The sequence below is a fragment of the Limanda limanda genome, chromosome 23 (genome assembly GCF_963576545.1).
Source record: "Limanda limanda chromosome 23, fLimLim1.1, whole genome shotgun sequence".
NCBI lineage: Eukaryota > Metazoa > Chordata > Actinopteri > Pleuronectiformes > Pleuronectidae > Limanda > Limanda limanda.
Window position 1 is genome coordinate 2,335,189 of NC_083658.1, and position 27,751 is coordinate 2,362,939.

The 27,751-nt window shown below is 43.9% G+C and overlaps 1 protein-coding gene across 1 annotated transcript; it reads right to left on the reverse strand.

Annotated features, from left to right (window-relative positions):
- Positions 1–1,666: 1,666 nt before the first annotated feature.
- Positions 1,667–27,751, reverse strand: LOC132996629 (inactive dipeptidyl peptidase 10-like). The gene is made up of 26 exons (XM_061066942.1): positions 27,657–27,751; positions 24,376–24,490; positions 23,663–23,758; positions 18,118–18,212; positions 17,576–17,650; positions 16,295–16,347; positions 15,991–16,072; positions 15,335–15,455; positions 13,837–13,991; positions 12,860–13,081; positions 11,418–11,456; positions 11,110–11,217; positions 10,932–11,023; positions 10,461–10,508; positions 10,259–10,377; positions 10,079–10,126; positions 9,122–9,220; positions 8,965–9,034; positions 8,383–8,511; positions 8,244–8,309; positions 7,386–7,440; positions 7,141–7,240; positions 5,401–5,459; positions 4,442–4,514; positions 4,290–4,363; positions 1,667–2,345 (listed from the first exon to the last, which is right to left on the reverse strand). Exons 1-26 carry the CDS (start codon positions 27,711–27,713, stop codon positions 2,214–2,216), a joined length of 2,382 nt encoding a protein of 793 aa, XP_060922925.1. The 5' UTR covers positions 27,714–27,751; the 3' UTR covers positions 1,667–2,213.

Genomic DNA, 27,751 nt, shown 5'->3' on the forward strand with positions numbered 1-27,751 from the left:
AAAATGTCAACAAAACGATGCTAAATGACCATAAAGAGACACAAAGCTCCCACAAAATGATGCAAACCAACCACCTACTGATGCAAATTGACCACAAAGAGACACAAAGCCAACAGCTTGGAAACCTTAGAGTTGCTTTTGACTCCTCAACCACAAAACAAGACCCGAACACGTCTCCTTCATTATTCTTTAATATTAAAACAGCCAAAAAATACAGTAAGCTCCTCTAGATTCACACGGACATTCACAGAACTCCCCGTCCCCGAGAATTAAACCAGACGTAGAGTACAAATCCCAACAGAGACAAGAAGGACGTCACACACAGTTACTGTAAAGTGGACGGCAGCAGCTCCACGCTTCTCCTGTAAGTGGAGGATCAGAGTGTGGCTGTGCCCGAGGAATTATCTCCACAGATCCCAGAGACGCTTGTCACTTCAGCTTTTGTGTTTTTGATAATAGCAGATTTGGAAATTAGAGTCAAGTGTTCTCGTCTCGTCTAAAAGCCACAACAGTGCAGAGGACATGCATCACGGTGATGGATGGCGCTCGAGTGCGGCCGACAGTAATCGTCTGAATCGCTCTCGTGCTCTCAGGCTCAGCGCTGCTTCAACATGATGCCTGTGAGTGCCACACTTAGAGGACCACAGAGTCACATGGTTCCCAAAACACCTATCAAACAGCTGGAGGGTGAAGAGGAGTCATTAAATAAATCACCCAGAACTGTGGTTACACTCATTTCAATTAGCAGGTCGTAGGAATTTAGTTAAATCCCCAAAAAACGTGTTTCTATCTCCAGATATTTGTTTCAGCCGATGATTCAAAGGGACGTAGGGATTTTAAGAGCAGAGAAAAACATCTATTTTCCCAAATAACAGTAATAATAAAGTGTCTGCTATAAATCATAACCTGTAATCTTCTGTGGATTGACAGATGAGTCATGTCAAAGCAATAATCTCATTTAGTTCCTGCAACTGTGTCGTAAACAAATAAAAAGAGACCGAGGACGTGGGAGTCAAACAAAACTCTAATAAATGAACGTGCTTTTCTAATAGATCGAAAGTCACCTCCTGACCCTTTAAATCTCTTTAAAAGAGAAAATACACGTTGTGAAACAATAAATACAGACTTGAGAAATAAATAAATACAAAAATAAATTTAAAAAATCCCAGTTGAAACAGAACCAGGGACTATAAAGTAAAGTTCTGTACATCTATTGAGGTCCAGAGGTCGAACGACTCTACTGACGGGAGTGATTCCGGATTTCATTAAATGAGATGAGTAACAATACGACACCAAAACGTCCTTCTTGTCTGGTTTTAAACCAAATGTGTTTTTTAGAAGACGACCAAGTTGCATGAAAACAAAAAATGTTACAATATCTAGAGAGAGAGTTTGTGATCGATGTGATCGGCTGCTGAAAAAATCCATTTAATCCTAATTGGAAAAAATAACATTTTCAACCCGTCAACAGAGAATCTTCATAAAGGCTCAGAGTGTTTTCTGTGGCACGATAAGAAAATACAGTGAACAGAGGCAGGCACACACACACACACACACAGACACACACACACACACACACACACACACACACACACACACAGGCTGAACATTTTCTAACTATGATCATCTGTGACATTTTCTATTTTACTGGCTTTATCCTAAAAAACGTTTCAATTTAAATGCATTTGTTTCACTTGGTTGATCATCATTTTTAACTTTAGATTTTTGCCAATTGCAGAATCTTTAAAGATAAAATATGCAACAATTCTTCATTAAAATGTCTAAACACTAGATTTATGCTTCTGTGTAACGTCAGTAAAACTTTTATACATATAGTATATACTCTTTTGTTATTGTTTTGATTGGGCGACCCCTAGTGGCCGAAGTTACACACATTATCAACAAGCTACCGTCACTTATTTACGTATTTAAATACATTTTGAATTAAATAATACGCTAGCGCCCCCTACAGGTCTGCACAGCATCGTGACACTCGACAATAGAGCGGACGGTGGGACTTTATTCTACTGAGGTGACGAGCGATGGAAACTAATCTATAATGTCGAGAAGAAGCTTGTTTTGTCAAATATTGTACGACAGGTATAAAAAACACACACACGCGCCCACACAGACACACACTTGAGTCTACGGGGGGGACACAAACGCTCAGGGACACACAAACGGAGACACACAGGGGTGAAAGGCTGTTCCTCTCAGTCGTCGTCCCCCTGCTGCTCGAGTAGCGATGACGCGTCGAGGAGACAGCCGCGGAAATAAGCGATCAGGGAGTGAGTCAGCTGGATGCGGCTGCGCTGGGACAGGAAGTGTCCCTCGTCCGGGTAAATCTGAAAACATGAAGAGGACAGGAGGGACAATGAGTCAAGAGTAGGGTTGCAAAATTCCGGGAATATTCAAAGTTGGAAACTTTCCATGGGAATTAACGGGAATTAACGGGAATAAACTGGTAATGTTGTGGGTAATTTATACTAACTGTATTTACCTTGTCATATACAGACATAAATATAAACATTTTGTTGTGTCATAGGCTGATTTGAGCCCTGAGGAAACTTTGGGCACTTGACTATACGCTTCAGCATCGTTGTGTCATTCTTAACATAGGTCTTTGCACAGTATTTGCAAATGTACACAGCCTTTCCTTCTACATTGGATGGGGTGAAATGTAAATTGATGGATAAATTAATGGAACTAGGCTAGATGAACAGATGAACAATCCTCAATCAGCATGCTAATATATTTCCCCAGTAATATCATTGAAACTTACCTGACTAGTCCTTCACTCTACAGCAGGCCTCAATAGACCTGCTGTAGAGTGAAGCATGATGGGAGTTATCTGTGCATGTGATGGAAGAATGCACAGTGGAGGGTTGAAACTCAACGTTCCATACATCTTTAAAATAGTGTTTTGAATGATGTTTTTATTGCTCAGCGTTTAATTTGCATAGTTGTTTTTTTTTCAAAATTCCCAAAATTCCCGAGCTTAATATTCCCGTGGAAAGCTTCCGGAAAGTTTCCAGAAATTTACCGGAAACTTTCCGCCCCTTTGCAACCCTAGTCAAGAGAAAACGCAGATTCATGTAAAACGAAATATCAACAGTTCATACATCAAGATATTCCACTTAAAGTCCAATGACCTCATCAGAACTGACCTCTGAAGGTCAGAGTGGAAATCTTCCTCCAACTCTTTTATCCTTTTAAAACTCTTTGTTTCTGTTGGAGCCAAGTTTCTAAATATACATTTTTTTATTAACCGAGACAAATAAGCCTCATTTTCAGTGAGTTAAGTGGTTTTTCTTTCTGGTTTTTCATCGAGGTGTGAAATGAGGTTTTCATGAGCGCAGGGACGATAACATTGATTTTGAATTAAAGAGGAATTTCAGCCCTGAGGTGAAGTGAGAATCAGGTGAGTGAGAAAATATCATTACAACACAACACAGAACAGAAGCTGTGTTTTCATCTAGAGATAGAAGACAGCTCCCAGAGCATCGTGATCGCCCCCTGGTGGCTGGCTGCAGTACATGTCATACACACCATACTCCATGTTAGCTCATGGGACATTCCTTCATACCTAGGGTTGCAAAGGGGCGGAAAGTTTCCGTTTTAAAAAGCATACACTGCACGTTGAATTTCAACCCCTCCACTGTGCATTTCTCCATCACATGCACAGATAATTCCCAGCATAGTCAGGTAAGTTTCGATGATATTAACCAGGGGATAATATATTAGCATGCTGATTGAGGATTGTTCATCTGTTCATCTAGCCTATTTCCATTCATTAATCCATCAATTGTAAAATATATTTTTACAGACGATTATTTTTCTACAGAACAATGCCACGTGCACTCTCTCATGTGTGGAGACATTTCACCCCATCCAATGTAGAAGGAAAGGCTGTGTACATTTGCAAATACTGTGCAAAGACCTATGTTAAGAATGACACAACGATGCAGAAGCATATAGTCAAGTGCCCAAAGTTTCCTCAGGGCTCAAATCAGCCTATGACACAACAAAATGTTTATATTTATGTCTGTATATGACAAGGTAAATACAGTAAGTATAAATTACCCACAACATTTCCAGTTTATTCCCGTTAATTTCGTGAATTCCCGTATATTCCTGCATATTCCCGTTAATTCCTGTTAATTCCCGTTAATTCCCATGGAAAGTTTCCAACTTTGAATATTCCCGGAATTTTGCAACCCTATTCATACCACAGGGTGAAACATCATAATAGACAGCTAAGACAGACTCCTTTGAAACATATGATTTACCTGCATGGTGTAGTTGGCTCCGATCTTTATCAAGTGCTTGATGAGCTCAGCCGAGTGCGTGAAGTGGACGTTGGCTGTGGAGACAAACGAGACGCGTCAGACTGAGGACGCCCTCCTGCCTGTGAGGACACACGTGAGGAGGGAGGACGTACCGTCGGCCGTCCCGTGAGCCAGGAACAGAGTTCCTCCCTGCAGACCCTTCATGTTGCTCAGGACTCTGGACGCCTGCCGAACAGATAAAGAGAAATGATTCCAACTCAGGGACATGAGGAGGATTTCAGGAGCAGAAGAGGACGACGACTGAAGAGCAGCGGGAGGAAGGATTTTTAAAATAGAAAGACGCTGCTACAGGTTCAGGGGATCTTGGGTTTTGAATTCACATTTAAGTTATGAGGTTTAAATGATTTTCCGGTCAAATACACGTTTTAAAACCTGTCTCATTCTGGACTAGATGATTATTCAGTCTGATCAGACGCTGCCTCATCCCACGCTCTAGACGTCATTGGTCGCAGAACTCCACACACACAAGCCGCCACCGGCTGTGAGAGTCAGGAATAGCGTCCTCTGGCCCAGTTATGCTTCAGCCCACTTAGGAGGAAAAACACACGCTGGCTTCAACCTTCACGTGGAGGACAACTGTGTATTTTTGTTTCCCGCCTCCACCTGTGGCGTTTCCCTGTTCTTCTTCCCCTCGCTGCTGCCTCAGATGATATTTGGAGCATTGCCTGAAGCGCCGGCGGCCACGTTCTCCTCTTTGTCTTTAACGGAACGCGACAGGTTTGTTTGTGAAGCGAGGCGGAGCGGAGCATATTTTCATTAAGACCTCGGTGACCTGCTTTAGAAAACGCTGCGACCTCCATACGACCAGGGAACCGAGCTGGAGTCCACGTGCACAGAGAAAATCCTTTTAGATTCATGATTTGCTGATTTTCCTTGTAAATATCTCAATAATATTAATAAATATAAACATGTGTGGTTTTATTGGCTCTGAGAACAGTTTAACTCCTGTTTAGTCAATAATCTAAAATGAACTTCAGTGTAAAAACTGAGATTTGGTGCATGAATAAACATGAACCCAGCCACAGACGGATGAGGAGGAGAAGACGCTCACCTGGTATTTGCTCTCCTCGGTGGAGGGCGAGCCCAAGTATCGCTCAGAAAAGGCCGAGGCTGAAGGAGAAAGAGCAGAAAACACAGGTTATTAGAAGTAAAATCAGAAATAAGTGGCACTTTAGGGAGGAACACAAATGCAGGAGCCTCGTTTTGGCTTCAACACAAAGATTTTACATGTTCATGATGTTTTTAAAGCATCTTTTTTTCAGCCTGAAACAAAGGCTTGAAATCCTTATTGTTTTCTGCTCCAGAGGATTTTCCCTCACTTGTGTTTATTAAATTCTAATCACACACCAGTCGCTGCTCTGATACCGGTCCCAGAAAATGAACATCATAAAAACCCAATAAGCCTGAATTCCCGTACGCAGAACCTACGGATAATTAAAGTCTCAGCAGCCAGACAAACTTGTGAAGGACAAAGACGTCACGAGTCGGGAGCAGCAGCAGAGGCAGTGTTGGGGAGTAACGGAATACATGTAACGGCGTTACGTATTTAGAATACAAATTATGAGTAACTGTATTCCGTTACAGTTACAAATTAAATAGATGGTATTCAGAATACAGTTACATTGTTGAAATCAGTGGATTACATGACGGTACTTCTCGAGTTTATTCACTCTCTCGTAAATCCACCGGCGGCAAAGCCCCCAGGAAGCAGCTGGAGACCAGGGCTGCCGTAAGATCGCCCGGACCCCCGGCGGCGTGAAGGAGCCTCACCGCGACCGGCTCGGGACACAGGCCCGGGACCGAGGCTCTGAGAGAGTTCCGTCGCTACCAGAAATCTACGGAGCTGCTGATCCGCAAGCTGCCCTTCCAGCGCCTGGTGAGAGAAGACCGACCTGCGCTTCCAGAGCTCCGCTGTCATGGCTCTGCAGGAGACCAGCGAGGCACGCCGGGTTCACACCGGACGCTGAAGCGCCGGGCAGCGCTAATAATATCACCCGTTGACCCAGTAGTATAAAAGCATTTAGTCACTTGTTGCTCCAACATTAACTGCAACCGCGTCCCAATTTAATTTCATCCATCTTCAAGAACTTCTCCGCTGTTCTCTCCGTTCAATGTCGGGTGTCGAGGGTAAATTACGTATTCTCCGCCCCCCCCTCTCTTTTTATCTTTATGACTGCTTGTGTGTCTGTAGTGGATGGGCAGAGGGGGGCATTTAATAATGTGATCGGTAAAATTGGTAAAATTAAAACTCCAGGACAACAGAAGGGGAATACAAACTATGGGACGCATACTTTATCATTTATATCATATAAAATGTCATCAATATCGTTTAAAATCATTTTTCAGTGTGTTTCATGGAGCGATACGCTCGCGTCAAGCGCAAAAAAAAATAAACTCGACGCCGAAACGATCGTAGCACGGCGCGAGGCAGCCTTGGCGCAGGGGGGGGGGGGGGGGGGGGGGGGGTCCTTCAGCCTCCGGTGGGGCCGGCACAGAGGTGGGAGTGGATGGGAGCCGGACATCCAGCTGGAGAGAGAGTTTAAACTGCTGCTTCTCCACTGACTATAACAACGCCGCAATCATACACTTAAAAAATGCAATACAAACCGGAAGTATTCCAAGTATTCAGAATACGTTACTCAGATTAGTTAATGTAATGGAATACGTTACAGATTACATTTTTGGGCATGTATTCTGTATTCTGTAACGGAATACGTTTTGAAAGTATCCTTCCCAACACTGAGCAGAGGTAATAAAAAGCTCCGGCGTCCCTGCAGAGCGAGTCACTCACCGTACATGGACCAGTCGATGATCGGAGTCTGAGCTGCAGCGCATCTCACCAGCCGCTCCGGAGACTTCAGCATGGTCAGCGCCAGGAAGCCGCCGTAATCCTGATGGAGACACAACGAACTGTGGGTCGTCTCTCATGTTAAACACACACACGCACACTTGTGTCGGCTTGATTTCGGTTATTATTGATAAAAATAAGAGAATTTAAGCGTCAGATCTGATGAATTCAGAGTCTGAGGGACGCACCTCTCCGAAGACTCCGACTCGAGTGCGGTCGATGAACGGCAGCTTCACCAGGTATCTGCAGAACACAAACACATTTGAAATGGATTTGTAAGTAAAGAGGCCGAAGCTCTGAGCTCTGACCGACAGATGAACACGTGACCAGCAGGAGGTCGAAGGTCAATCCTGAGACGAGCGAGCGAGAGAAACAAGAAAACCAGACAGAAGAAGAAGAATCGCCTGTTTGTTTCTATCTGTTTTGAATCTTTTCTTCAGAAGCTGAGTCGCACTGATAGAATCTCAACGCATAAAGATATTCATGAAAAAATAACACAGGCGTTTTAAAGCAGATAAAGAAAAGGCAGCGCGATAATAGAAGTTGTTTTTCACACTGACGCTCGCAGGTCGTTAACATTCATGAGTCGAACCCTCAAACCTAAATCTATTCTTTCTTCTGATCCCAAACACAAACAGCCGTTCCCCTGAGAAACCTCCTGAAGAGATGGATTAACTAAACTCATCATTAGCTCCATCACAGGTGAGAAAAACTTTTTCTTAAAATGTCCAGTTTCATTAAATGTTCAGATTTATTCATTAAAATTAGAATCACCAGGACTTTTGACCTTTAATGTGAAGCAATCCCCTGAAGGCAAACTTTACATTTCACGTTCCAGAGTCTGACAACATGTTTCACGAGCGTGACTGAGCAGATTCAAAGAGATTCCCTCAAGCTGTTCCTTCGATATATCGAAGAGTAAGATTAACGGACTGACAACCTGAATGCATTCTGCCTTCCGGCCACTAGGTGCTGCGAACGCGGAGCTTTACAAATCTCCTTCACAGACAATGCCAACGTAAGAGGAGCAGGAGTGTGTGACGTACTCGAGAGCAGCCATCTGGTCCTCAGCGTCCACGGAGCCGAGCTTCAGATGAACCTCCTGTGAAACCCTGTGGGAAAGAACCCATCAGTACAGAGTCTCACCGTTTCTATGTGTGTCGCTTTGAGGAGAATCAACATCACCTTTGACCTCTGAACCCAGAACCTCTGCCGTCCAGTCGAGCCACGATGACCTGCTCAGATCCCACCAGCACCCAGTCCCAGTCCGGCTTGAACTCCTGCGTCACCGTCTGGGTCCCGGGAGAACTGCCGCTGTCGGGAAGCAACCGAAGGGTGAACGGTTGCTCACAGACAATATGAATCTGCTCGTCTTTTAAATCAGATCAAACAACAAGTTTTTTATCTATGCTTGTAATAAAAGGACGACATCGTAGTTTGAAAAGTCCCCTGTCCCACAAGACATTTGACCTGATGTATATTTTATATAAAATGCTCCGATGCTCGTGTTCCAGGTTTGACCTCACGGACAGAAAAAGAAGAATAGTCGCTCGCACAGAATCATAAAAAACTGATTCAAACTGTCGCTACGAGTTGAGCGTTTTCTCATCGAACATCTTTTACTCTCGGTCATTGCTGCTGTTGATATGTAGAATGTGTCTCCGGGCCGGCGGCTGTGGAGGAGCGAACCTTTGAAGGCCGGGGGTGCAGCTCTCAGCGGGAATGGGAGAAAATGTAAATGCAATCAAAGCAGAGAAACGGGCTTACACGACGAGGAGGAGGCCGTAGAGGAAGGACTCGGAGAAGTCGGGGGGGTAGTTGAGCTTCAGCGGCAGCTCTGTGAGACGCAGACATATTGTGTGTGAGATCTCATGAGCATCGCACACAGACACACAAACAGCTTTCCACTGCTCTTGCTCTGTACCGAAGTTGCCGTGGGTGATGACGCGGATGTCGGTCTGAACCGTCCTCTTGGTCTGGAGCGCCGTCCGCAGCGGGAGGTTGTTCTCCAGGATGAAATACGCTGAGAAGAAAGAGATTAATAAAGTTTCTGTTGAATGAGGAACAGAGTCACAGAGTTAAATAGACACGACTCGGAGGGACCAAAGGTAATTAGAGTGAAATAACTTTGTGGATAGCTTGGACTTTTGGACCAATCCCAGGAAGCAGAGACAGCATCAAACAACAGAAGAAGAAGAAGAGGAAGAGGAAGAGGAAGCAGCTACAGGACGATATGATGTGAGAACCACGAGGACGTTCATTTGGTGCATTTGAACTAGTACTGCAGTACTGTGTAGTACTGCAGTACTGTGTAGTACCGCAGTACTGTGTCGTACTCTAGTACCGTAGCGTACTGTGCTCGAAGGTGCTGATGCTAGTATTAAAACCATCATGATGTTACCATGGCAACCAAATGAACCAGAAACAGAAAGACTACTACCCCCCCCCCAACTGACAACACGTCAGACGGCGTCTACAAACCAATCAGGGTCAAGTATCGGTGGACGCCGCCCACGTACGTCTGTCAGACAAAAGTCTTTAGTCCCTAAATTTCAATGTGAAACCAAAACTCACAGATCCAATGAAACACGTGAAGCTTCAGACTCAGATCAGAACTGAGGGTAAACAGAATAATGATTTGGTCAAATGACTCAGCACTTTTTACAAATGTATTTTGCTTCTCCGGAGGGCTGACTGTAGTATCTCATGGAAATGAGAGGAGTCGTGGGCGTTGGAATCAAAACATCTTGAAAGGAAATAAATCACCGGCCTCGACTCCTGCAGCTGCTTTCACAGAAACGTGATGACAACACTTCATGTGCGATAGACAACATCTGGCCACACAAACTGGTTTCATATGAAATGAATGAAGACGACTCACAGTCCACGTCGTCCAGATTCAGGAGCAGCACAGCTGGAACTCCAGGGCCTGACAGGGAAGGAGAGTTTCTGCTTTACTCACTGATGCTTCAGTTTGTGTTTAAACAGATAATAAACTCTGAATGTGATTCTGGAGAAGACTAATCCAGACAGAAGAGAGAAGCTGCTTCCGCTCTCTGACCTTCACAGCTCAGGACGGCGTGCTGTGCATCGGGGTGGACGTTCGCGTCGAAGAACGTACACTCCTCCTTCAGTCCACAGGTGAGACATCGCCGTGGAAACAGGCCGAGGGTGGAGACCCTATCAGGGGTGAAATGTGTTTATCCTACTGGTCACAGAACGAATGAGTTACCTGAGAGGACGACAGGGTTGCTGTGAGTTACCAGAATAAGTGTCTCTGCTGCGCCGAGTCCTCTGTGCTCAGGAAGTATCTGTGTGAGAGAAGCAGAGCAGCTAAAGTAGGACAAGGTCATGGATCTATTATACATGTGCATTCAGCAGCCTCTGCGTGGCGCGGCCGCCCGACCACACAGCCCGCGGCTCACAGAGCTCCATCACAAACACACACGTTGCACTGCTGCGACACAACAGAAGAATCAGCTGCACTGGGCCAAGAAAGACTGGGAAATTCATCCGAGGGAGAATTTTGATGGAGAAGACGCCACAGAAACGAGAATATTACAATCACATCGAGAAAAAAAACAACAAGCCACAAAGCACCCGGATCTTAAATAATTCATTTTCTAATAAGTGTTTTTCTGTGTCTGCACGCAGCGAAAAGGCCACAGTGCTGGGAGTGGGAGCTTTACTGGTTTTTCTCTGCATCGAATGTGAGAAACTGAAGTGAAACGTACACGAGCTGGTTGTTCTCGTCATAAGCTACGATCTCCGTCACCTCCCAGTCGCCGGAGGTCAGATGGCGAACCTCGTCCTGGTCGCTCCGCAGCTGGAGGAGAATCAGTTTCAAGGGTTAACAGGAGAAACCTTCTCCGAGGCAGTGGGGGAGTGAAGGGAGAGCAAGGGGAGAGTCACCTTCTTTGTGAACATGGTGATGTGGTGGAAATCTCCCTGACCTCCTTGTTTCACAGGCAGCGTGAGGAAGAACCTGCTCCTGTCCTTAGAGAACAGCGGCGCCTGTCCCTGCAGAGACACACACACACTTCAGAGGGGACACACTTCATGCACGGACGAGTTCTGTCCTCTGTAACGGATCATGCATCACCGTGAGATACAGATGGAGATGCACCCACACAATGGCAAGGTCATTATTTCATGTCCTGCACTTGAGGACATTTTGTGAGCAGGAAACACTGAAGAGAAACGTGTGTGTTCGGGTTTACCTGTCTGGACAGCCACGTCTCCGAGGTGTCCCGGTGTCTCTGAAAGAAAGGAGACAAACGAAAATTCAGTTCTCCACACAGTAAACCAAAACCTCCCGCCACAAGACCAGCTTCTTCCCGACTGCAGTTGGCCTTATCAACAAGACCCGGGACCCCCACCTGACTATTAACACATTATATCATATCATATTATTAGGGCTGGGCCAGTTAACTCGTTTTAATCGAGTTAACTCATCACTTATTTAACTCAGACAATTATTTTATCTCGCATTAACTCAGGTTTGATTATTTATTGTTTTATTGTGAAAGTCAGGCTTTTATTTTGTGAAAGTCTGTTGCTGACTGCTGCGGAACCGGAAAAAAGAAAATAATTGGCGGATAAACGACCATGGATATGTGGCATTGAGCTTTAATTTTGTATTTGCTTTGATAACATTGTTAAGTTGAGATTTACACTGAATATTTTATTTAACTGCTACTGTATTAAATGCTGATGTTAAAAGTGTTTGCACAACAAATGTTATGGCACTTTCGTTCATATGGCAGAACATTGAAAATAAAATGGCGCTATACACTACTTTTTAATTCATTATTGGATTTTGCGTATAGAAATGGGATTAATCGTGATTAATCAGGGAAATCATGCGATTAATCGCGATTAAAACTTTTAATCGTTGCCCAGCCCTAGATATTATATTATACTGCATTACATTGCATATTGCAATATGACACTGTTAAATAATATATATATATATATATATAAATGTTACTTTGTATAAATATTGGTAAAAAGTGAGTAAATAAGAAGTAAACAGTGACTAAATATATACTGGTTTCCCATTTTTTATTGCTCTCCTATGCATGTTGTATTTATTGCGTTTTTTGTGTTTCTATGTTTATTGTTTGCAACAATAACCGGAGCAAATTCCTTGTATGTGTGAACGTACTTGGCAATAAAATACTTCTTCTTCTGAAATGTTCTCTGGGATTCAATCAGACAAATGTTGAGTAAGAGCAGAACGGCTGCAGACATTTTGAAGAGTTTCACGTCCACCTGAATTTGAGGTTCTACTGTCTCTGTCTCAATTTGAAGACAGTAACCAGACTGTCTCCATTTGGACAGGTCTCAGGACCACGTGTCCCAGGATTCATTGCATTTCACCATTTCTGAAAGAGGTAACGGCGCCGGCAGGCAACGAGACATCCGATGCTCAAGTGTCGGGCTTCAACTCAACCGAGCAGCTGATGGTACTAAATAACCAAGAGGCAATTAAAAGCCTCTCAGCTGTCATCATGACGTTTCACCCTGTTTTCGATACTGTATATAATAGTACTGCAGCCAGCCACCAGGGGGCGATCAAAATCGATGGTGAACACTCATTGGTCAGCTGCATCTCTATGGCAACAGATGCGGGAGCTTCCCATCGATCGGCAGCACCCACCTGATGACAGACTCCCAACGTGGCGTCGCACTCCGTCAGCAGCGACACGTTCTGCGCCCGGTTGAGCCAGCGCACCACCAGGTGGGTGGAGCTTATCCACTTCACCATGGTGACGTAGAAGTCTCTGTGCCGGAGCTGATCGGGAGGCTGCAGCTCCTGAGTGTGAGTCGCTCCGAACAGGTTGACCAGCGACAGCTTGACCGCAGGGTTGGTCTGACCGGCCTGAAGAGGTCAGATGGAGACACACACACTGATGGACTCGAGACGCCACTTGATGCTATAGTCCAGGCAAAGTAGCCCATTTTGGAGCCAAAAATAGAAGTAATTGTAAAAGAATTTTTTTCAGCATAGATTATTTCTGTGAGGTGTCCAGAACAACATACTAAAAGTCCTAAGAAATCGTAGTTGAGGAAATATGTTTAATTCTCATCAATGTGTGCATATACGGCAACAATACACCCCGAAAAGACTATTTGTTTCCTTTACTCCTATCAAAATGAAACTTTACACAATGAAAGTAGCCATGAAACGTAACATTTTTTGTATTACAAGTTTCTTTGAAAATGAATTTATGTATGTATTTGTCATACATATGAATGGTGTTTGCCTATGCAAATTAGGACATATTCAATAAGTGTGGAGCTCATGTGCTTGTCAAATTCACTTCAAAAGAAACTTGTAATACAAAAAATGTTACGTTTCATGGCTACTTTCATTGTGTAAAGTTTCATTTTGATAGGAGTAAAGGAAAAAAATAGTCTTTTTGGGGTGTATTGTTGCCTTATTGGCACATTGATGAGAATTAAACATATTTCCTCAACTAGGATTTCTTAGGACTTTTAGTATGTTGTTCTGGACACCTCATAGAAATGATCTATGCTGAAAAAAATTCTTTTACAATTAGTCGGTCGTAAAACGCTACTTTGCCTGGACTACTACGCCTGATTTGAAGTAGAGCCTGAGTAGAGGAGGCTTACCATAGGATACGGGTACTGCAGGCCTTTGGGGTAGGTGCTGCCGGTGAACTGGGGCAGAGCCATGTTGGGCACCCGGGTGTCGTCGATGGTCAGGAAGGCCAGTCGCTCCCCGTCCGGCGACCACCAGTGAGCCAGGTGCGAGCGCAGGATCTCCTCTGAGGAGAGAAATCACACATCCTGATCTGAGAAGCTTTCTGACTCGTCTCTGGATCCGATGACGCTCGGAGGAGAAGACGACAACGAGCAGGAACCAGAGCTCGAGTCTCACTTGAGAGGATTTGATGTGAAATAATAACTCGTTTTATTTGTTGGCGTTATTCCACTTCTTAGTGAGTTGTTTACACATGAGCATCTGTGTGGATTCTGTCTAATTTGGTGAACGCTGGTCAAAAACAGACAAAATACAGCTTTGAATCAGACAGTAAAACGTATCCTGCTCCAGTGGTGAACAAAGTACTTGAAAGCCATACTTGAGTAAAAGTACAGATATCTTACCTGAAAGTGACTTTGGTAAAAGTAAAAGTCACCCGTCAGAAAATGACTTGAGTAAAAGTCTTAAAGTAGCTCATATTAAAAGTACTTAAGTATCAAAAGTATCTGGTGTTGAAATATACTTAAGTATCAAAAGTAAAAGTACAAGTACCAAAATTAAAAATGCAAAGTGCTCTTTATAGTAGGCCTATACAGACACAAAACAACCCAAAATGTTTCTCCTCAAGATTTATCTCAACTGACTGAAAAATTATAACAATATGAATATAATGCATATAATGTATAATTTTACAAATTTTGAACCCTAGATGAGAGAGAGAGAGAGAGAGAGAGAGAGAGAGAGAGAGAGAGAGCCAACCTCCGCTGCTCAAGTAACGAGCCAGTTTGAGAATGTAAGAAGTAGAAAGTACACATATTTTTTTCAAATGTAACGAGTAAAAGTAAAAAGTCGTCAGGAAAATAAATACTCAAGTAAAGAACAGATTTGTGAAAAATCTACTTAAGTACAGTAACAAAGTATTTCTACTTCGTTACTTCCCACCACTGTCCTGCTCTTTCCTTCACTGTAGAAACATCCAGAGTAAATTGCAAATCAGAAAGAAAACAGCTCAGAGTGAATGTACGAGCTGAAATGATTCTTGTTGTTTTCCCATCTGCTCTCTGTGCTGCTCTCTGTGCAAACTGCAGCTCGTTGCTGAATTTGTTGACACAGCGACTTAATGGATCCTGGACGTGTGTTGTTGATTTTTCGTCGCCTTTCATCCGAGTTTGTCTCGTCTGCTCCGCGGCTTTTTAATGTCAGAGACAAATCTTTGACTCATTTTAAAATCGCCGAACACAGTTTGCCCTGAAACTGTTTCCTCCTCCAAAGATCACAGAAGCATTTACTACCTGCAGCTCGGCTGAGTTTGAACATTTCACACAGAATTTATAGACAAACTGATTAAAAGATGCACCAGAAAAGTTCAGAAACTTTCAAATTTTCCGTGTTTCCACATCCTCGCACCTTCGTACAGCCAATCAGAGAGGCCGTTGAAGATGACGCCCTCCTTCCCAGAGGAAGTGATCCTCAGGGAGACGCTCTTCACATCCGACTGGTAGTAGATGTTGTTCTCAAAGATGTAGATCTGAAGAGAAACACAGAAATCCTGGATTTGATTTGTGCTTCTTCTTTTTGGTGTTAAAGCCTCTCGTTCTTCTCACCAGGCAGTGAACCCGTGTGAGTCTCTCTCCTCCACCAGGGTTTTAACATCTGTATTTTTTAACAGCAACACTCGGACGTTTCCTGCATGTTAACAAACATCCTGCCTCCACCTGGATTCTTCTTTATTCGCTTTCCCCGGCTCGGTTTCCAGCAGCCACTTTGAATGTCTGTCACATTTTGCTGGGGTCAACACACACATGCAAATAAAACGTTCCTATTTTAACAGTCTGAGCACACGGTGCAAAAAAACATTTAGGGAAAATGTAAAAACGCTCTTCTGTTCAACAGCCGAGCAAAAGGTCACGAATGGTTTCAGAGGGTTTTAATCAGAATGAACTTTCACATTCTCTTTGAAAACAGAGACTGGGAACACAGACAGACATCAGACTTCCTCCCACTGTCCACACATGGAATATGATAATACTCATAATGGTTTGAGTTGGAGCCTTTAGACGTACCAGCTGTTGTCCTTGTTTGCCCCAGGCTGCGTGTTGGAGCACAGCGTTCTGGACCTCAGGAGGATTCAGCTCCCAAACCTCCCTGATACACACACACACACACACACACACACACACACACACACACACACACACACACACACACACACACACACACACACACACACACACACACACACACACACACACACACACACACACACACACACACACACACACACACACACACACACACACACACACAACATCACAGAGCGTCATCACATTTAAAAACATAGAAATAAAACCAGCAGAGTAAACTCACCTCGTGTAGATGTTGTAGACGATATAAGACGCCGTGTAGGAATATCTGTACATCTGCAATCAGAGTTCAGACCGTCACATAATGCAAATATTGATCCGGGTCTGATAAGTCTGTGGCGATATCGAAAGAGGAGTCACTGAAGCGGCTCGTAAAATAACAACCGCGGGAAAATAACAAACAGAAGAAGAATAAAAAAGAAATGAAAATGAAATGAAAACGGGATTCAGAGACAAACAAACAATCTCAAGTGTAATATAGATTCAAAAGCCTCTAGTTTTATACAAACCACATATGTGTGTGTGTGCGGTGCTGTGTTATAAAACTAGACAATTGTGTGTTTTTATTAAACAGAGGTTCCATAAATGAAGCCAAATCATATTTCAAGTCGTGTATTTCAGTGCATTGTTCCTGAACTGGACGTGATTTCATCCAATGTGACGTTTACACTGAAATATTGACTCTGCTTTTCTCTCCTCAAACTTCCCTCTGACATCTTCAGTCTCTGCAGAAACTTCCTCACTTGAAGTTAAAATCAATCTCTTTCAAGCCTCAACTCCCAGAAACCCTCCCCCCCCGCCCCGGCTCCTGGCTGCCAGGTGAGCTGCTTCCTGCTCAGCTGAGTTCTCTTCACGCTTGGCGGTGCACTGGCTGAGAGAAATTCAATTGAGTAAAAAAAAAAAAAAAAGAAAAAACCCACAGTTCAAGCTGATACCAGCTCCTCAAGGGGATTTCACGTTGCTCTGGCAACAAATTAAAAAGGGAACGCAATTAATTTAATGTGCTGAAAAAGAAATGGAGTGAAAATGATGCCCGAGCATGAATGTTTCTATATATAAAGATGGATGAGCACTTGAATCCGTCTTCCATCGGACAGAAATCCATCCGACTGAAAGGCTCTGGAACCAGGAGCTGGGTCTGCTTCTGGATGCTCCACATCTCTACTGTAAAATAACAGGAGCATGTGGGGAACGTCATCGACACGTCCAACAGGAAAACAGCATTCGTGTGTGTGTGTTTGTGTGTGTGTGTTTGTGCGCATGCAGATGAGAGACTGACAGCACCCGTGGGTATTGCACAGGAGAACAAAAGTAAATGACAGGCTGCCAGGAAGTAAACAAGAGCGAGCAGAGAGGAACAGCTGCTGATGTTGACGATGATCCACGGCTCGTGAGAGGGAAGAAATCAGGAAAAGGCGCCGGCAGGTCTGAGGCTGGTTTCCCTGTGATTCTGATTTATCGTCTCCATGTGGACGAGCCGTGTCTTTTCAGAAGAGAAACTCACCCGTTTGACGTCGTAGGCGAACAGGGCGTACTTCAGATCTGCAGAGAGCGAGTACTTGGCCACCTTGAAAGCCACCTGACGAGCAGGAAGCAGGAAGTAAAAACAGAACACGTTATTGGATGATAACAGAAAAGCCAATGATGACTTATTATTATATTATATATATTACACTGTACTACATTGCATATGGCAATTTGACACTGTTCACTGTTTTGCTTTTTGCATTGGGCATTGTGCATTTCACCTTTTACTTCACTTTTTATATCTTTTATCTTTTTATATATATGTTTATGTCTAGATAAATGCTACCCTGTATAAATAATAGAAAAAGTGGGTAAATAGTGAGTGAATATGTATTATGTTTTTTTTATTATTACTATTGTTTTTCTTATATGTGGTGTATTTATTGTGTTTTTTATGTTTCTATGTTCATTGTATGCACCAATAACCAAAGCAAATTCCAGGTAGGTGTTAACCTACTTGGCAATAAATACTTTCTGATTCTGATTCTGATTCTGATCTTTAAAAAAACAGCAACGTACAAACGTGCTGTTGCTCAGAATGACCTCCGTCTCGTTCAGGGCGAAGTTGAACTTGATGACGTGGCCGTCGCGGTTCCTGTAAACCACCTCGGAATCTGAGAGGGAGACAAACACAGGATGGAAACAGCCGGCGGCTCCTGGAAAGGTCACTTTACTGTAAGCACAGAGCAAAGTGACCTCACCTCGTCAAAACAAAGGTCAAGTTACCGTGTGAGGACCTGAGAAGGAGATGTTTGCTTTTTGTTTTCTAATCCAGACGTTAAACAGTCCAGGCAAAGTAACGTTTTACGACCGACTAATTGTAAAAGAATTTTTTTCAGCATAGATCTTTTCTATGAGGTGTCCAGAACAACATACTAAAAGTCCTAAGAAATCCTAGTTGAGGAAATATGTTTAATTCTCATCAATGTGCCAATAAGGCAACAATACACCCCAAAAAGACTATTTTTTTCCTTTACTCCTATCAAAATGAAACTTTACACAATGAAAGTAACCATGAAACGTAAAATTTTTTGTATTACAAGTTTCTTTTGAAATGAATTTGACAAGCACATGAGCTCCACACTTATTGAATATGTCCTAATTTGCATAGGCAAACACCATTCATATGTATTACAAATACATACATAAATTCATTTTCAAAGAAACTTGTAATACAAAAAATGTTACGTTTCATGTCTACTTTCATTGTGTAAAGTTTCATTTTGATTGGAGTAAAGAAAAAAAATAGTCTTTTTGGGGTGTATTGTTGCCTTATTGGCACATTGATGAGAATTAAACATATTTCCTCAACTAGGATTTCTTAGGACTTTTAGTATGTTGTTCTGGACACCTCATAGAAATAATCTATGCTCAAAAAAATTCTTTTACAATTACTTCTATTTTTGGCTCCAAAATGGGCTACTTTGCCTGGACTAAAAGTGAAGAAGTGAAAGTTCTTCAAACCCAGAGAACCTCACGTCAGCAGTTTGTAACTCCTGCAGCATCGTGACATCACGGGACATTCTGCAATCTGACGCTATTTATTATTTATTATCTCCATCGTGAGATCTTCTTTTTGAGTCCAGTGGAGTCATTTGAGAGAAGACAGGCTCTTCTGCATATTCCTGTGTTTACCTTCATCTCGTTCTCTATCTCAGTAACACCAGCTTCACACAGGACCTGCTGGGGAGATGTGAGTGAAGGGAGGACTCTGCCTTTCCTGGGCCATTTTGTTTCTCGCTATGATGCACATAGTTTTACAGAATATCCTCATAAATAATGGATTCTTTATTCTCCTGGATTCACACGGGGTCACTGCTGAAGACGGCGCCCGTTGTTTGTACGATCCTCATTAGCAGGTGGCGAGGAGCTTGGAGTACCGGGACGTTCCCTCATCCTCCGAGGAGTTGGATATAAAACACCCTGGACATCAACCACAACAGCGGCTCCATCCATAATTCATTTCAGCAGTGACCCCACATCACACGGGCTGAAAAGGCGATTACATGGTTCCCTTGGTAACATCACAAATCAGCGTAGCGTCCGTGATGCCCACGATGATGAAAGAAACTCATCAATGAGACACACGGTATTTATCTGTGTTCTTCCTCCACATGTTAACGGAAGTGCTCACGTCTCTCAGTCAGTCAGATAGCAGAGGCGGCTTCTGATGTTTCTTTTAAGCATCGACATGAAAAGCAGCAAATTGCCGGTGTCAACACAACAGAGCTGGAGAAGATGATTTAAATGATAAAAGGAGAATTACACATAACGATCCATCGACTCCTTCCTGTCGCTGCTTGTGGCAGATGTCGAGTTTCTCTCTGTTTTCTAAATGTCTCTCTGTGGAGGAAGCGATGTTCACCAGCGACTTTGTTTGAGTTGCCTGCACAACTCCTCCAGGAGGCGCAGCAGTAAATCCACAGCCGGGCCCTCAGCTCTCATCGCACCCGGCCCGACTTCAGATTTACACAACAACGTGTCAGACGGTAATTTCCAAACTTTATCATCAATCTCAACAAAACCGCTAATGGGATGTCTGACCCTGCTGGGCTGGGAAATTCAATATTGTGGTTCTGATGGAAAAAAAAATTCTCTTCTCAGTCTGAGATGATGTAATTCAGCTGCTGTCAAACACACACACACACACACACACAACAACAACGTGCACGGCTTTGCAGTCACGACGCCTGCAGGGTTTTCTGAAGCTGCTTTCAGAATGAAAGGGAGGAGTCATACACGTAGGAGGCAAATTAGAAACGCTCATCTGGACAGAGGTCGTTTCAGATTTAATAGAAAGTATAAGAGTGGAAATTGGACTTCTGGAGATCAAATCTGTCTTTGTACACGTTTTCTTTAGTTTTCAGGTTTTTTTCCAGCCTTTCAACTCAAATTAAAAATGTGCATAAAAACAGTTGCTCAGGTAAAACGAGTCAGTTGAAGAAAATCCAGAGATTTAACCAAAAACAATAAAGAAGATGCCTGAAAACCAAAACAACGAGCTTAAAGACGCCAAGAATCTCTACAACTGCAGAATGATCTGATAATCCTCTTATTCATAACTTAAATTGACTTGTTTCATATACAAATAATCAAGTATGTTTACATAAAATATGGGTTATAGCAGATTTAAACACCTCAGACTGAGCTGATTGTCAACAGCAGCTGGTGGAGCTGATACAAAGTCAGTCGGAGACGTCTGAGTCCCATCAGATCAAATGTCCCGATTTTAGGGAGTGAAATAAGGTTCTCACAAGCGTGTGTGTGTGTGTGTGTGTGTGTGTGTGTGTGTGTGTGTGTGTGTGTGTGTGTGTGTGTGTGTGTTAGGAGGCATCCCAAACCAGAGCCCATAATGAGAAGCCACAGGCCGCGGGACTAGTGATTAGTATTATCTCCCTGTGGAAGGACAGGACGCAGCAGGCGCTGGGAAACCATCTCTCTCACACTCTCCCCTCTCTCTCTCTCTCTGCTTCTGCCCTTGTGTCTCTCGCCCCTCGTCTCATACGTTCTGTCTCCAGCTTCCTCTCTCCTGATTTAACCACCGAGGCAATAACTCAACTGTCCTGTCGTCAAACAGCTGGAGCTGATGTTTACTTTCTCTCTTCCCCCCGGATGGAGACAATCTGTCGTGGAAGCAGATAAAAAACACTGGAAATCCACATTGGGTCTGGAGTGGGAGAGGGAACATGTGGCCTGATGCTCACACGTCGAGCAGAGAACCAACACCTCCTGCAGAGTGCTCCTTACGTAACACAGGGGCGGGAGGAGGTGTCGGGGGCGGGAGAGAGGATCGGCGGGGGGGGGGAAAGGTCAGCGAGGACCTGACGCTCGTCGTGACACAGATGTGGATCTGCTGCATTCAGACTTCAGTCACTGAGACACACTGACGAGCGGCAGGGAGCAGAGTCTGTGTCCTGCTCAAGGACACGTTGACAAAACCCTGCAGGTAATGGCCGACCACTGTTTGCATCGACCTCTGACCCCCAGTGGAGGTGGGCGTGTCACCTTCAGGCTTCACCAGAGCTGCTCGTGCTCAATTCAGCTGGGGACGTGCACAAAGGATTTAGGCAAATACATTTTTAGCAACTGCAGCGTCAACGTATTTTAAACTTCTCTCCATTTTACGATATCGGTGCAAACTTAACATAAGAGTGTTGAAAAAGGGCATTTGCTTGAATCTGTCTGTGATGATAGCAAGTTGCCCCCAGCCGCAGCTGGGTAAAGAATTAAACTTCCAGATTGATAATTGTTTGCTTGTCCTTGGTATAGAAATTCCCATAACAGTATGTATATAGTTTTAAAAGAAAGTGTTGTTCTAATAGTTCAGTATTTGTTATCCTCTAATGCTTTGTGGTTTTAGTTTTTTTTTAATGTTTATTGGCCAATACATGAGGATTTCTTTAATTCTTTGTATTTTTATTGTTTTTTATTACCTCCAACAACAAAGCGGTCATTTTTCACTCTTGTCTGTTTGTTGGTCCATTTATTTAATTTATTCATTCGCTGTTACTGTTGTTCATGGTTCTCTTTGTCAAGATATCCAGTATTTTTTATAATAAATGTATACACTTTTTCTACAGCAAAAAAAAAAAAAAAAAAAAAAAGTGTTGAAAAAGGACTTTCCAACAGTTGTTATTATTATATGGTTTAGATCTGGTTCTTCCTGGTGGGAGGATTTGACCCAGAGTCAGTAAAGACACGACACTGTGAGGCCATCTGGGTTCGGATCAGCACGTCAGCAGGGGGCGCTCTGATTAGCTCATGGGTTCATGCACACACACAAAGAGAAAGGAATACGGCTCGCATTAAATAAAGCTCAATAAAACTGAAGTGAGTTATTTGGTGGTTCGGTAAAAGGTCCGTCAGGGAGATGGAGCTCTGCAGCTTTTCTTCTACGGTGTCTAAGCTGTTCACGTGATTTCGTCTCCGTCACAAGTCAAATGAAGTCATTCGTTTGTTGGAAGCGTTCGAAGGACAAAGTGAAAATCAAACGTTATCCCATGAACCACTTTGCCCTCTTTACCTCATCAGAGTTCTCACCAGGGCTTCTGCAGGTGGCTCGTTCCACAGACTGTGATCTCTCTGAATAGATGGTTTTAATAAATGTGGAATTATCACCGCCTCCCTCTGCTCACTGACAAATGTTTGTAATGAAACCTCAGGTGGACAGATTCTCATTTTCCAGCTCCGAGCCGGTTTCACCTGATAGAAAGATGGAGTCCATCTCCAGCGTCTGAGCCACAGGTTTGTTATTCAGCTCATATGTTCACGTTCGACACGACAGAAACAATTAACCTGAAGATCCTTTCATTATCTAGTTATTTCATTTAAATTAATGTATTTTAATCTCACATTAATGATCATTTGCTGAATTTAATTTGCTACCACGTTGGAACTCGCTCCATGAACAAGGTTATCGATGTTCATTATTAATCTGGAGTTTCACATGCTGCTAATTCACAGGTAATATGAAACAAAGAACAATTATGATTTTATCAACACAACGAGGAAACGCACAAAATGACTGATGTTGAATCCGTCTATATTTAATTAGTTTGCTTTAATATCACAGCACAGGGAGGGACTGTGTTGCTGGTTAGAAACGGATGTGAACTGATGATACGTTCGAGTGTTCGTGTCTCTGATTGGTCGAGAGAATCAAAGATCAAATCAGGAAACATCCACCCGACCAGCTGTTCCTTCCAAAATAAAACCTCTGACCAAACTATTTAAAACGTAGAGGATTCGAATAACAAACTCTGCTCAGCCATCACCTCTACTTTCTTCTCAAAGTCGCACTGTGTCATTCTCCTCTGTTACATCATCACGGCTCTTCCCTCAATGTCACGCTGTCCTCGTCTTCCTGAGCTGCTCCAGCTTCTCCTCCACAGCTCCTACTCCTCACTGCAGTCCAACCCTGACCGCAGATATCTGAACGTTGATGCACAGCGTCTCCTCCACGTCGGTGGGAAAAGTGTAAAGCTCAATAATTTATAGGGAAGAAGAAAACGCTGCTGTTCCTCCCTTTGTTTCCCTGAGTGGTTTTGCTCTTGATGTGACTTACCACTGATCCACGTGGCCTCCGGGTCGTGGACGCTGAACTCGGGCTTGTACAGGTCCGCCACCGTCAGCCTGGACCTGCTGCTGCCGGGAACCTCCACTGGGAAGAAACACACACACACACAGACACACACATTGTGAAATCCAGTGTATTTTCACAGGTTTATCTGTGAAGACCGAAAGGACAAAGCAAAGAGACAATGAAAAGCAAACACTTCATCAAAATGGTGCCTGAAAGACAAATGACAAGAGGGGGGGGGGGCGACGACTCACTGACGGAGAGATGCAGTGATTACATATATTCATCTATTCATGAATGCACATATTACACACACACACACACACACACACAGGAGAATAAGCCTTATTCTCATTCAAGAGATTTCTCTGCATTATGCAAAGCTGTCAGAAATGTTTAAATACGACACAGAGGGGCTTTAAATGATATAATATAAATGTATATATACACGTAGGAATACAAATGTATGAAATATGAGCCATTAATAATATACAGACTATAATGAAACAGCTCAATGTGAAACTGCTGAGAATATTTCATTCTAGCGCATCTTTATCTTTCAATATGAGAAGAGGAAACTTGTTTCTGCTTCAAGTGGCCGGATACAGTTTTTATTTCCATGCTCCATCAATGTCAAGAGGCTTCTTTCATATTCACTTCAAGATTAAAAAGCCCCTTTGTGCAGGAGATGTTCTTACCGGGTGTGAGGACGACCACGCTCATGGTGATGAGCGAGCACACGACCACGATGACCAGCAGGGAGATGGCGATGCCCTTCCAGTTCCTCGCCGGCGGGCTCACGTCCACAAACTCCTGCAGACACCAAAACAAACGTCGGGTGTCAGACACGAAATCCTGCAGCTCCTCAGCCTCCTCTGGTCCCAGCTCAGAGACAAACTGGGTTTCCAGGATCAACAGGCCACACTGGGACCGAACATTTGAAATAAAAGCTGCACTTATCTGTCAGGTCTAAATACGACATAGACTGAGTTATGAATTTCAAATCTCTTGGACATTTGCAAGCAGACAGACTCTTATGCAGCTTGGATTCATCCTGTCTAGACAGAACACGGATTACAACAGCCATTAGAGTTAAAATCACACTTCACAAAATGAAAAGAGTCTGATTCTATTTTTCAGACTCGCAGACAGAAAATCCGTTTTCTTTAAGAATCTGGGGCAGAAAATACTTTGAATGTGTTGACTCGTCTGACCCAGAGCTCCTGAAGCCTCTGGATTACATCACTTCTCCCCCCACTGATCTCTTGTCTCCTGCTTCAGCCTCGGCTTGAGAAAGTTACCTGAGGAACAAGACGCCAGGAGGGACGTGTCTGGAGCTCAGTGCAGATCTGAGAGCAGCTACAGAGGAAGACAGAGACACGTCTGCTTCACACATCGTATCGGACATTAACGACCGAAAAACTGACAGAGAGATGAGCTCAGAATAATCGTATCTTTCAAGTGAGGTTTCCAACGTGGACGGTTTTGTTTTCACCTCGATAACGATTGAGGGATTTTGGTGGGGGGGTGGGGTGGGGGGGTATCTCAGCATTGAACACACGAGTGTGACTAAAGGATTATAATGATTAAAACCATTGTAAACGAATGAACGTGTCAGAAACGGAAGATAAGAGGATGAAACGTGCCCAGAACAACTGTGTAATTAATGAAGCAGGGACACACACACACACGCACGCACACACACACACACACACACGCACACACACACACACGCACACACGCACACACGCACACACGCACACTTCAACTTGTCACTTGCTTCGCTTTACTTTCCACTGAAGCGAGTCTGAGCGACAGACAGGGAACTGAAGCTCGCTTACACACATACAGACACACACACAGTGGCACACACAGTGACACACAAACACAGGGACACACACACTCTCTCTCACACACACACACACACACACACACACACACACACACACACACACACACACACACACACACACACACACACACAGCATAAAAAGAATTAGCTCCAAGATGTTGAACTAATACTCGGGGTGAAGTCAATGGCCCAGTGGTGTGCGATGACTGCCCCACCCACTGCTGTGTGTGTGTGTGTGTGTGTGTGTTTGTGTGTGTGTGTCTGTGTGTGTGTGTGTGTGTGTGTAGGAGGGGCAGTTACAGTGATAACAGAGCGACAGTCTTTTTTTACTGAGCCTGAACAAACCCACTCGTTCAGGACATAAAATATAAACTTGTTTTTCCGTGACACAAAGGACGACGGATTTAGATTTATAAAATATTGACGAATCTGCAAACGTGAATCTGAGTCTGGATAAAAACAGTTTCTTCTGCAAGAGGCTGTAAAAAATAAAACTATAAATAAATGATTTCAAATATAAAGACTGGAAACAGGAAAACTATAAAGGATAACAGGCTGGTTGTTAAATGTGCAGCGCAAAGATGAAACTGTAATTTGTCTAAATTCTTTAGTAATTTACAATATGCACAGAGAGTCTTTTAAAGGTTTATGAATAATCAGGAGAAAATCCTTCTTATAGTTGCAGCCTTGTACGTTTCATTCTGGACTTCTCAGGTAAAAACACAACAGGAAGAAAGCGATAAATAAAGAAAGCGTAATAAATAAAACTCAGGAGGAGAAACTGAGATTCTCACGGAAGCATCAACACAACACAACACAACATCTCATCGGTTATTACACACGTGTGTTTTGGAATTAGCCTGCTTGTGTGTGATTATGTGCATTAGAGCTGAGGATGTGCTGGTCGCTGTTCATCCTCTGAGTCAACTCACACAATGAGAGAACACACATCTCACAGCTGCTCACACAAACACACACAAGTCAACAATCACACAAACACAAATCCAGCCACCTGGAAAAAACCCACAATCACAACTTTAGAGTTTAAACGTGAATCTCAACGCAGCTGAAATCACTCCCAGGAGACAGATCCTGAGGAGGAGACAGATCCTGAGGAGGAGACAGATCCTGAGGAGGAGACAGAACCTGAGGAGGAGACAGAACCTGAGGAGGAGACAGAACCTGAGGAGGAGACAGAACCTGAGGAGGAGACAGATCCTGAGGAGGAGACAGATCCTGAGGAGGAGACAGAACCTGAGGAGGAGACAGATCCTGAGGAGGAGACAGAACCTGAGGCGGAGACAGATCCTGAGGAGGAGACAGATCCTGAGGAGGAGACAGAACCTGAGGAGGAGACAGATCCTGAGGAGGAGACAGAACGTGAGGATACAGATCCTGAGGAGAACACAGATCCTGAGGAGAACACAGAACCTGAGGAGGAGACAGAACCTGAGGAGGAGACAGATCCTGAGGAGGAGACAGAACCTGAGGAGGAGACAGAACCTGAGGAGAACACAGAACCTGAGGAGAACACAGAACCTGAGGAGGAGACAGATCCTGAGGAGGAGACAGAACCTGAGGAGGAGACAGATGCTGAGGAGAACACAGATCCTGAGGAGGAGACAGAACCTGAGGAGGAGACAGAACGTGAGGAGAACACAGAACCTGAGGAGAACACAGAACCTGAGGAGGAGACAGATCCTGAGGAGGAGACAGAACCTGAGGAGGAGACAGAACCTGAGGAGGAGACAGATCCTGAGGAGGAGACAGATCCTGAGGAGGAGACAGAACCTGAGGAGAACACAGATCCTGAGGAGAACACAGAACCTGAGGAGGAGACAGATCCTGAGGAGGAGACAGATCCTGAGGAGGAGACAGAACCTGAGGAGGAGACAGAACCTGAGGAGGAGACAGATCCTGAGGAGGACACAGAACCTGAGGAGGAGACAGATCCTGAGGAGGAGACAGAACCTGAGGAGAAGACAGAACCTGAGGAGGAGACAGAACCTGAGGAGGAGACAGAACCTGAGGAGGAGACAGAACCTGAGGAGGAGACAGAACCTGAGGAGGAGACATAACCCTCCATCATGTCTGTCCCCTGTCCCCTGTCCACACACACACACACACCTCGTCCTGCTGGGACTCCTTGGGCTTCTTCTTCGTCGGGTCTTTGGACGCCGTCATTGTGGCCGCGGCGCGGGTTCGATGCTCGGCCTGGATCC

Bases quoted from the DNA above. Each gene is read 5' to 3' on its own strand.
- LOC132996629 (XM_061066942.1), bottom strand. From the start codon at position 27,713: ATGACGGCGTCCAAAGACCCGACGAAGAAGAAGCCCAAGGAGTCCCAG. The intron at 17,651-18,117 runs GTACGTTGCTGT...CCTGCTCGTCAG, and splicing joins TTCTGAGCAACAGCACGTTT to GTGGCTTTCAAGGTGGCCAA. The intron at 10,509-10,931 runs GTACGTTTCACT...TCTCTCACACAG, and splicing joins GACGAGAACAACCAGCTCGT to ATACTTCCTGAGCACAGAGG.